Source organism: Myotis daubentonii, chromosome 3 (assembly GCF_963259705.1).
Source record: "Myotis daubentonii chromosome 3, mMyoDau2.1, whole genome shotgun sequence".
In the NCBI taxonomy this organism is placed as follows: Eukaryota; Metazoa; Chordata; class Mammalia; order Chiroptera; family Vespertilionidae; genus Myotis; species Myotis daubentonii.
In genome coordinates this window covers 155,462,415-155,474,585 of record NC_081842.1, presented here as the reverse complement: position 1 = coordinate 155,474,585, position 12,171 = coordinate 155,462,415, and the positions used below count along the sequence as shown (strand labels likewise).

Sequence of the window (12,171 nt, the reverse complement as noted above, 5' to 3'; positions counted from 1 at the left end):
AAAAGATATTTTCTTTTTACTGTTACTTAAACAGCAATGAGACCATTCTTCTCATGGGATTTTAATCACCTAAACTGACAAATACAGGTGTCTCATGATGCATACTATGCCCTCACATAATAGCAAAGCTATCCGAAGATGATTTCACTTAAAATGAACAGAACATAAGGGAGCCTTACACATAGGATAATATTCTGTAAGAATCTGTGAAGTCAGCCTTGGCATAATTTCCTTGCAGCTATAACTGTATCTTATTCTAAGCACAGCAATTTCCTCATAAACACGGCCAAATCATTTTGTGGCAAAGACAAGAAAAAGTATATATACTATACATGATATATTACAGCATCCAACCAATTTTCTATTATAATCACTATTTAGGAAAAAAATAGGATACATGTGTCCTTCAAATATAATTTTTCTAAGGATCTACATCTATTACAAAAGCATACATTTTTAAATTAATAAGACTTTACAGACTTTGTAATATAAAGAAGAGTATAATCAAAGAACCCAGTACTGGTTTTCCAGTTTTTCTTGAACTACCCTTTTGAAATAGATAGCATGTGTTGGATAATTTTATAATCCCCCCCGGTGTAAGAAACCCAGACATTATCTATAAATTTCCATAAATAATTTTATAGTTGATTGTGAAGTAGCAACCTAGATATTACCTATATAGTGCCAAAATAAATTTAATATTTATATAAGACCAGCCACATTAGTAAAGTTGGGAGCTACTGAACTGACATATCAGAGGAGCTCTGAGAAAGTATTTTTTCACCAATCCCTAAAATTCCACCATTGCAGATTATTTATTTTGTCTTAAAATATGTTTAAAATATAATTGCTAATAGGTAAGGTAACATTTTATACACTGGAACTAATTTATATAGTGGCATAAATAACTTAATTTGTTCTTCTACTGACAGCATACTTTGATAAGAGAAGAATGGGAAAAATTTAAGCACAGAATGGAGAATACAAGAATAATGAAGATAAACTTAAACTACTGTCAATTTTGAGGCAGCCTACATTTGTATATTTAATTTAAATATTTAACACATAATAAATGGAGAAGTACTTGTTTGTGTTTGAGGGCTAAAACATAAAGAAATTACATTTTAACATTTTGAAGTAAAGTCGAGTGTAATTAAATTAGATGGCATACAAAATATTTAGCACAGGGCTTGAGAATAATCAGTGGTGATGATGGGAATGGTAACAGTTCAGTTGTTGCTACAAGGATAGTCTTAAAATTGAATATAAGTGCAAGAAAAAAATGTTTGGCTTCTTTTTTTTACTTTGACAGTTTGGTAAGTTCAATCTTAATACATTAAAGTCTTTAAAGTGAAACTTTAAAATAATTGTTATCATATTTTGTCTAAAAGAGAGGAAAAAATAAATAATGCTCTTCTAAGCAATGAGTAGAAGACAGTCAGCAGAAATATCTAAGAAGTAAGGAAAAGGGTCCTGGATTTGTATTCAGAGGATCTGGGTTCAATTCTTGATTTTACCAATTTTAACTATGTGATTCTGAGCAAGTCTTTTAACATCTACCTTTAAGAACTATTGCAAAGGTTAAAGGATAAAATGCTTTTAAATAATATAAATATTCTGGTGAGATATGTAATCCTTTAGCATTATTATCAAGATTTTATTTATATACACCAAATATTAGAAAAGGTATCATGAAAAGCAATTTTCTTCCTTATAGACTAGAGAACAGTGTAGCACAGAATGTCCCACCCTAGTCAATATCTTTGAATAACAGCACACGTAAAAAGCAGGTGGTGGATTAGCTGTACTGACTCAGCCAGGATAACCTGAAGATGCTCCCCTGAACCACACACAGCTTTCTCATTGGTTAAATAGGGTATTGGATGATGTCAAAATGTCCACCTATCTCTCAGAAGTATTACATTATCTGGAAAAATTCACTTTCATTGATTTTTTTTTAACCTGAAAAATATAACAAGCTGTAACAAAGTAGTTTCTCAGCTAACATCTGAAGCAGGCCTGTAAAAAAAACCTCTAAACCATGAGGGTGAATAGTATTATCATCAGTGTTTTATATTGTTCATGTATTTTCTGTGACATTTTAGACCCTTGTTATGGGGGAAAAGGTACATTAAATGGGTTAGAAGTGTTAATTTTTAAATTACTTTTAATCTAAATTTTCCTTCACATTCTCAGGTAGTACTTGCTAGATTGTGGCAAAAATTAAATTCTGTTGAATTATATGGATTGTGGATGAGAATAACCACATTCATATTTTAATAGGTGAGAAACATATACATAATTAGATTATATTGTTCTAACTGAACCTCAGGAAACAAGAATTGAACTACCTGTCTTCCCTTAAGACCCTTCTTTCCACGAATCCCAGGAACACCCTAGAATATAAAAAATAAATATTTGTTGAATAAATGACTGAGCTAGACACTTCTTTTCAAACATTAATGAAATATGCCAAAGAGAGAAATAAAGTGTTCTTTAAATTAGTGAAATATTCAGAAACGCTTCAATATATTAATGTAACTGAAGCAGACCCTTTTCTTCATCTTCAGGAATCCATCCCATTTGTACCTCCAAATGGAATCCCGACATTTCTCTGATGATAGTTATTTGTCCACAGGTAGGCACACAACCAAACTTGACACAACCAGACAACAGGGAGGTCTTATTTTCCATACCCAAGGGCCAGTTACCTTCTCTCTGTCCCCATGTCTCACTGGCTGGACATAAACAAGGGCACATTTAGCCCATACACTGTCAATCTAGCAATCACATGGGAGATAAGCCTTAGGATAAAGCCAACATTAGGCAAGGCAAAGCAGGGAGAAGGATGATGACCTCATTGGGCTCAAAATTATACTGTGCCTGGATCCAACCTAACCTGTGGATTTCTGGTCATGTAAGAAACAGCAGGGCATAGTTCTTAAGCACTGAGGCTTTGGAGCCAGAATATCTATGTTCAAATCCTGGCTCTGATCTTAGTATATAGTCATTCTCTGTGTGCCTCATTTTCTTCATCTATAGTAAGAATAATAATAGTCCCTATCTCACTGGGTATTATGAATTAATTAATAAGCAGTATTTGTACAGGGCCTTGCATATGTACTAGTATAAACATTCAATAAATAATTTGTAATTATCTTTATTATCATTATTAAAAATGTCCTCTTTTTTAAAGCCAGGTTGAGTTGGGGTTTTCTTTAACTTGCATTCCAAAGCACCCTGATATAATCACTTTGAGACTTATAACAACTTAATAGAGGCCCGGTGCATGAAATTCGTGCAAGGGGGGTGTGTGTCCCTCAGCCTAGCCTGTACCCTCTCCAATCTGGGACCCCTATCACAATCCATGACTGCTGGCCTCCAACTGCTCACCTGCCTGCCTGCCTGATTGCCCCTAACTGCCCCCCCTGCCAACCTGATCACCCCCTAACTACACCCCTGCCAGCCCAATTACCTCTAACTGCCCTCCCCTGCTGGCCAAGTCACCCCTATCTGCCCTCTCCTGCAGGCCTGGTCACCCCTAACTGCCCTCCCTTGCCAGCCTGATCACCCCCTAGCTATACCCCTGCCAGCCTGATCAACGCCTAACTTCTCCCCTGCCAGCCCAATTGCCCCTAACTTCCCTCCCCTTCCCACCTGGTCACCCCTATCTGACCTCCCCTGCAGGGCTGGTCCCCTGCAACTGCCCTCCCCTGCAGGTCATCTTGTGGCAGCCATCTTGTGTGTTGGAGTGATGGTCAATTTGCATATTACTCTTTTATTAGATAGGCTAAGCCTTAGAAACTAAGAACCATGTAACTTGGGATTAATAGTATCCTATCTAATAAAGAGGTAATATGCAAATTGACCATCATTCCAACACAAGATGGCTGCCCCCATGTGGACACAAGATGGACTGCAGGGGAGGGCAGTTGAGGGCAACCAGGCCAGCAGGGGAGGGCAGTTAGGGGTGACCGGGCCGGCATGGGAAGGCAGTTAGGGGCAAACAGGCTGGCAAGGGAGGGCAGTTAGGGGTGACTGGTCAGCAGGGGAGGGCAGTTAGGGGCAAACAGGTTTGCAAGGGAGGGAAGTTAGGGGTGACTGGACCGGCAGGGGAGGGCATTTGGGGGTGACCAGCCCTGAAGGGGAAGACAGTTAGGGGCAACCAGGTTGGCAGGAGAGAGCAGTTAGGGGTGACCAGCCTAACAGGGCAGGGCAGTTAGGGTCAATTGAGCCATCAGGGGAGCAGTTAGGCATTGATCAGGCTGGCAGGGGAGTGGTTAGGGGGTGATCAGGCTGCCATGTAGAAGTGGTTAGGGGCAATCAGGCAGGCAGGCAGGTGAGCAGTTGGGAGCCAGCAGTCCTGGATATTGAGAGGAATGTCCAACTGCCTGTTTATTTTGTTCATTAGGCAGATCGGGCCTAAACGGGCAGTCAGACATCCTGTGAGAGGTCCCAGATTGGCGAGGGTACAAGCTGGGCTGAGGGACACACACACTCCTGTGCACGAATTTGTGCACCAGGCCTCTAGTATATAGATAAGGTTGAAGATATCATTGGTTAAAGTAATCCATCTATTTTCAACTCAACAGAGTCTGAGAAATACTTACCTAATGTCTCCTTCAAAAAAGAGTTTATAGGTGAGCATTATGATTAATTTCATTGGTACTTTATGCATCTTTATAGACTACCACCAACCTTATTTTTTTAAATCAGATATTTTCTAAAATTTTAGTAGCTTCACTAAATCTCAGGATAGTGCAGAGAGAATTATATAAGCATTTTTTATAAATAAATATATTTTTTCATAAATAAATATTATATATATTAAATTCAAGAAGACTTTTTCTTTCCATTTATTTTCAGGAGTGATTAGCACTGCATTATTTTTTTCTGCTTTTCTCTACTTAAATGTTTCATAACATAATAATGACACCTCACTAGGTACATCATTTATGGTTTTAATCAGAATTTTAAGTAGCCAAATGATATTAGGACATGGTACCATGATAGGCACAATATCACAAAATGATCTTATATTTATGATTTGCAAGGGTCTTAATATTTTTATACAGACTGGTCAAAATTAGTGCATATGATTGCAGGCAGTGTGCCTATTGAGGGTCAGTGTCAACACTAGGATCCTTAAATCTAAGATGGTAACATTTTGCAATGACTTACAACTTTGGCTTATTTACTACATCAATTACTAGAAATAAGTTCATGCCAAAAGGTCAAGAAAGAATTGTATCATGAGCAGCAGAGTAATTAACCGTGTGAACTGCATATTCCTCTTTGGGTAAATGAGAAGCAGCTCAGGTGTTCGCATGATGGATTGGAAACATCATCTACAAGGCTGCTGTATCACAAGGCAGGTAAGTAGCTTAGTTGGGATCATGCTGAAGACATTTTTTACAAGTGAAACAAATGACCTGTATGTATTCCAAGGGTAAATCTTCACCTCATCTCACCAAAGAAGAATGAACATTTTGATCGCCTTTACAGCACGTTTAAATTCTGAATATTTCTTCTCTGGAAGGGCATTCACAAATAATAACAAAAAAATGCAACTTAATTCACTCAGTTGAAAAACTATAAATTTGAAAACTCATCTAGCAAAGAATGTTCTGGTTTACTTTCACTTGTTTCTGGAAAGGACAATTTTGGCTTCAATACCATTCTTATAATAATAGAGTTAAATGCTAAATTTTGAATATGACTTTCTTTGCTTTCAAACCTTATGTTATGTTGATATTATTTTAGTTCTTCAATTAATATTAACAATGTAAATGAAGGTATGCAAATAGAAATCAATAAACTGCTATGGCACTTAAAACTAGATTAAGATGAAGTTGGAATGCCAGGCCTTTGTACATATCTGATTACTTTTTAAAAGTATAACATTATTTTGCAATAAGTACCTACATTTATGGATAGCTATCTTTCATTATTAAACTAAACAAAAAATGTATCTTCTGAATTATTTGCTACCCATTGCATTATAAAATACAAGACCTGCTAAGAGTTTATACTTAAATTAAAGAGTAATGAATTACAAAATAAAATTTTCATAATTAGATATTTAATATTTCAATTTGTGTTTTTTTTAACTGAATTAAAAATAGCTAGCCATGTATATTTGTATCATTTACTTTCTCAAAACAAAATTTGGTAACATTTAAGAGAATTTAATTATATTTCTGGTAGGTGATTTATTTTAAAGCTGGCTTGCTTTACTTAGTAAGATGATGTGCCTGACACAGGAGTTCATGACCACATTGTGTATTACCATATGTATATCACTCAGTAGCATGACCTGTCTGACATAGGAGTTCATGACCACATTGTGTATTACATATGTGTATCACTCAGTAGGATGGCCTGCCTGACAGAGCAGTCTTTGACTCTGCTGTACATCACCACATGCACATCACTCTAAAAGTAATGTAAAACGTACTCACTCTCTCTCCTTCAGGCCCCAGCTGTCCTGCTTCCCCAGGAGAACCAATGAAACCCTTAAAGCAAACAAACAATCTATATTATTTCATTTAGACATTCACCTTGTAATTCCAAATAGAGATCCTGACTTTCTTCACAGCAATGTGAAATTATGCAGCTTAACACTATGAATGTTTCCCTTACCTTATTGCTTTTCTTCCAGAAGTTATAGATCAATCTTTTCATTAAAGAAAAAAAGTAGGGAACATAACTTAAGACATGGTAGCTAATAAAAATCAATAAGACCAAATCCACTAGCCAGTGTGGGTGAGTGGTTGAGCTTTGACCTATGAACCAGGAGGTTATGGGTTTGATTCCCGATTAGGGCACATGCTCAGGTTTTGGGCTCAGGCTGTGGGAATTGATCCCCAGCAGGGGGTATGCAGGAGGCATCTGATCAATGATTCTCTGTCATCATTGATGTTTCTCTCTCTCGCTCCCTCTCCCTTTCTCTCTGAAATCAATAAAAATATATTTTAAAAAACACACAATACGACCAAATCCTTTTCTTCATTGAATTTTATAGAGGGCAGAAAATACATGTATATATTCAATTAAAATTTAAGCAAGATGGAGGTATCAAAAGACTATAACAAATACAAAAAAAGAAGCACAGGGGAGGAAGAGATTCATTGTAAAGTGGCAGGAGGTCAGGGCACTCAAAGAAGGTTTCAAAGGAGACAGGCACTGGAGATAGGCCCACAGAGTAGGTAAAATCTTGATAAGCAGAGGCTGGAGAAAGAACACTCCAACCAGAATAATTATAGTGAGCAAGGATATAATAGAGAGAGGTCAGAAAGTGTTTTTAAATGATAACTGACAGAATTTCATGTGCAAGATGCTTTGAATAAGGGCCAAGACCCATTGTGCCCTCAGGACAATTCCAATGGTCTGAGAAACAAGGAGGACATATAAATAATTATGCGAGGTACTTTAACCTAACATACTTCAGTCATATCTCACCTGTGGCAAATAACTTGTTTCACCAATTTAATAGATAAAATGTATAGTAGTTAAGAGACCATATTAAGGAGAACCTTACATTTTAGGCTAAGAATTTTAGACTATATTTTAGACTGGGAGCAAGTGACTTTGGGGAATTATGGTAATCCCCTGATTTCAAGTTGTTTGTTCAAAATATTAATCTGTTGACAAGATACAGAATACTTTTAAGACAGGAAACACTGACGGTAGGAAAATCTGTTAGAAGGCTCTTTCAACAGTCAAATTTGAAGGAATATCAGTCTGGTTCACTGATTAACAAAACATTATTTTAGTGCCCATTGTGTGTGAGGAACAAGGATTATAAAGGTGAATAAGAGAATCAGTGCCCTCAAGAAGTTCAGAGTTTACTAGGAACAAGGGTCAAACAAATAAATAATTATAATATCATTTGAGAATTATTTTGTGAGTATGTGATACGTGATATGATAAATGTAATATGCAATGGGAACTTTGGAGGCAGAATGACCAACTTGGTCTAGAGCAGCAGTCCTCAACCTGTGGGTCGCGACCCCTTTGCCGGTCGAACTATCTTTTCACAGGGGTTGCCTAAGACCATCCTGCATGTCAGATATTTACATTACGATTCATAACAGTAGCAACATTACAGTTATGAAGTAGCAATGAAAATAATTTTATGGTTGGGTCACAACATGAGGAACTGTATTTAAAGGACCAGAAGGTTGAGAACCACTGGTCTAGAGGAAAGATTCAGCTTTACAGAGAATGAAACATTTGGGCTGAGTCTTTAAGACATTCCAGATAGGACTAGTAATGTACCATCAATCATTCAATCAATCAATAGGAATGAAATGATATTGCATTTTTCATCAAACTGCAAATAGTTCTATGTGGTTGGCAGGCAAGAGGTGGAATTAAAAAGAGTAATGATGGAAGTATGGAATTTACTGTGGGCCATTTAAAAAAATAGGCATAGTCTTTATATAATCAAATTTGCAGCTTATAAAATTCACTAGGATTATAGTGTATCAACAGGTCTTTGTATATGTCTCTATAGACAACAAACAGGAAAGGTGAGTTTGGTAGAAAGGATAACTTTTGTTAGTCATTTGAGTCTGTGGTGATGAGAGGCATTCAAATCGAATTATCTTGGCAGGGAATTGAAATATGAAACTCATAGAAAGCTCATAGAGAGATATATTATTTGATATATTTGATATATCATTCTGACCCAGGTGGGTCAGAAGCCTTAAGGATAGACTAGAGCTCTGAGAAGAAAACAAGCAAAAAATAATCACTGAACCAGAGAGAAACACTGAAATGGAGATGGGAGAAGAATGATTTTATGAATACAGAGAAAAGCCAAGGTCTAAAAAAAATTGAAGGGGAGATACAAGGGGCCATTTTCACTAAATTCTAAATAAAGGCTACTTATTTGAGTCAGAGAATGGGTGACTTTTCAGAGTAAATTCTTCCATAATAATATATATTAAGAAAGGATTCAGGTTTTTTATTTACAAAAGTCAAAAGGTGGGAGAAACACAAATGTTCAACAGATGACTAGATAAACAAAAGGTGGCATATTCATACAATGAAATATTATTCAGCCTTAAAAAGGAAATTCTGACATATGCTACAACGTGAATTAACCTTGAAGACAATCACACTAAATGAAATAAACCAATCACAAAAGGACAAATAATGTATGATTACATGTAAATGAAGTACAGTGAGTAGCCAAATGCATAGACAGAGTAGAATGGTTGCCAGGGTCTTGGTGAGAGAGAAAATGAGGAGTTATTGTTTAATGGGTTTGGAGTTTCAGTTTGGGAGGATGAAAAAGTTCTGGAGATGGATGGTGGTGATGGCTGCCCAACAATTTAAATGGACTTAATGCCTCCTGCTATGAACTGAATGTTTGTGTCCCCTCAATGTTCATATGTTGAAGCCTAATCCCCAATATCATGGTATTTGATGGTGGGGACTTTGGAAGGTAATTAGGTCATAAAGGATAGAGCCTCATGAATGGGATTAGTACCCTTATAAGAAAATATTTGAGAGATGATTAGTCTCTTGGCCATGTGAGCAGAAAGTGAGAAGGCGGCTGTCTACAAGACATGAAGTGGGCCCTTACCAGACCCCAGCACCTTGACCTTCAGCTTCCCAGACTGCAAAACTGTGAGATATGAGTCTTTATTGTTTAAGCCATCTAGTCTGGGGTATTTTTATTATACCAGCATGAGCTAAGACACCACTGAACTGCACATTTAAAGTTGATTAGTATGGCAAATTTGATGTTATACAAGGGTGGTGAAAGTAGGTTTACAGTTGTGAGTACACAAAGCAAAGTTTATTAATTATTATATGATTTTCTATATGAATATCTGTAAACCTACTATTGCCCACCCCTGTATATTCTGTCACATTTTTTAAAAGTAAATGTCTCTGCCCTAACCGGTTTGGCTCAGTGGATAGAGCATCAGCCTGCAGACTCAAGGGTCCCAGGTTCGAGTCCGGTCAAGGGCATGTACCTTGGTTGCGGGCACATCCCCAGTAGGGAGTATGCAGGAGGCAGCAGATCGATGTTTCTCTCTCATCGATGTTTCTAACTCTCTATCCCTCTCCCTTCCTCTCTGTAAAAAAAAAAAATCAATAAAATATATATTTTTTAAAAAAGTAAATTTCTCTGGAATCATTCCAAGTAGCCTGGAGAGATTTATCCTGAATGTGAAAAGCTACTTAGCTGTTGCCATAGTAAGAGGAACACTCCCATTTGACAAGGAAAAACACCTTTAAAATTCCCTATGCTCTACAGATTACATGAACTAGCAAAAAATAAAAGAGAAAGAATTCATTTCTTGCTACTTAACTTTAACAAGTGAAACCCCTTATAAGAAATTTGTTTCCTTGAAAGCTAAGCATCTAGATTCTTGAGGAAGGTTTCTTTCAAAATGAAGCATCTGAAATTATTTCTAATTCTAAACATTTAGGATTATGATGACAAGCTGCATGTATGTTCAGAATTATTAGCTACAGATGGTTTCAAGTTTAAAAACAACTAACTCTTGTCTTAATATATACAGCTAGAGTTTTGCTTATAAATAAAAGAAAGAGACACCCTAACTGGTATACAAATATTGGCGAACTAATCATTGAGAACTCAGAAGCTGAAAAGTCAGCCCTCTACTCAACATAGCCTGTTTAGGGTACAAGCACAATATTTTACATTAAAGACTTTAAAGGGAACAGTGCTGTGAATAACTACATAGTAATTTCATAAAAGTTTCTTGATAAATGTTATGCTGATTCTAACAGAATTGTAAAATGTCAGGAACACCCACCAAAGATATCATACAGGTATTTGTCGTCATTCTCAAAACACCACTACTAAGCTAGAGTTTAGTATGTAATGAAACAAATAAAAAAAAAATAACAACAACACATAAGTTTTGACTTTGGGGGCTGAAGGTTGTCTATCCAGTTGGAGGCAATTTTGGTCACCAGCAGGGTAACTAAGACATCAGGAGTGGCCCTACACACGTCTCCTTTCATGAGGCAGCCAGCACACTATACTCAAAGAAAGGCCAAATGAGGGTTACAAATAATGGTCTGCTTTAAACATTTACATTTAAAAAGAAATCATCTTAACAACAATTAATGTAATCAAATAACAGTACCAGTCCAAAGATCATTTATCATGACTTATAAAAATATTAATTTAAAGTGGATTACATGTGGCATAATCCAGTAATAGGACACAAATTAAATAAAAAACATTCCTTTTAACTTCTCGGTGTGTTTTTTTTATTTCAGTCTTTTTAGCTATATTTGGTCTTAATGTCAAAAACCTACATTTGAAGGCAAGGGAGGGTGGGTGGATAGGAAGTGATCAACCAAAGAACTTGTATGCATAGATATATGCATAACCTATGGACACAGACAATGGGGCAGGGGCAGGCTGGAAACAGGCAGTGGGAGAAAAAAGGAGACGTATGTAATACTTTCAACAATAAAGATCTTTTAAAATCTACATTTGAGACCATTTGTGAATGTGAGACCTAGACAAATGACTCTCCTGATTCCTCCCACTCTCCCAAAAGAACATTTTAAAAATTAAATCAATCAGAAAATATTATATTTGTATTCTTTTTTAAAAAAAATCCTTTTATGAAGCTGTCCATACAAACCTAAAAGTACAACTTAAAAATGGTTACGACGCAGACAATAATTCTAAATACTAAAGGGTGGGGGGGAGGAACAACAAAAGGACGTATCATACAATACAAAAATGACATGAAGAAGAATTTGAAAGAGTTATAGGAATCACTGAAGCAAGATGAGAAAATGCAGTTAGAGAAAAGCACATAGTGCCAAATAACATGTCTTGGAGTTATTAGCTCATGCACAGAAGAAACTCCCAAGTTCAATAATTCTATATAATAAAGAGCTAATAATATGCAAATGGTCATCATGCCCTCACATCCTCAAATCATCATGCTATAACGGATCAGACATTCAACACTAGGGAGAGAGGAATGGGGATCAGCCAGACACAAATGAGCTCGCGAGAGAGGAATGGGAACCAGCCAGGCTGCAGCCCAGGAGAGGGACAAGCTGCCTGCCCCACGACCCCAGGCGCCAGCAGCTGCACCTGCATCTGCGGCCCAGGAGAGGGACAAGCTGCATGCCCCGCGGTCCCGGGCACCAGAG

At 36.8% G+C, this 12,171-nt stretch overlaps 1 protein-coding gene across 1 annotated transcript in view; it reads right to left on the bottom strand.

Moving 5' to 3' along the window:
• The window catches only part of COL24A1 (collagen type XXIV alpha 1 chain), a 314,245-nt gene that overhangs the window by 227,616 nt on the left and 74,458 nt on the right, over positions 1-12,171 (bottom strand). Inside the window, exons 11-12 of the mRNA XM_059688981.1 lie at positions 6,462-6,515; positions 2,352-2,396 (exon numbers count right to left, since the gene is read on the bottom strand). Of these exons, the coding sequence (XP_059544964.1) occupies positions 2,352-2,396; positions 6,462-6,515 (99 nt within the window). The remainder of the gene's footprint in view (positions 1-2,351; positions 2,397-6,461; positions 6,516-12,171) is intronic.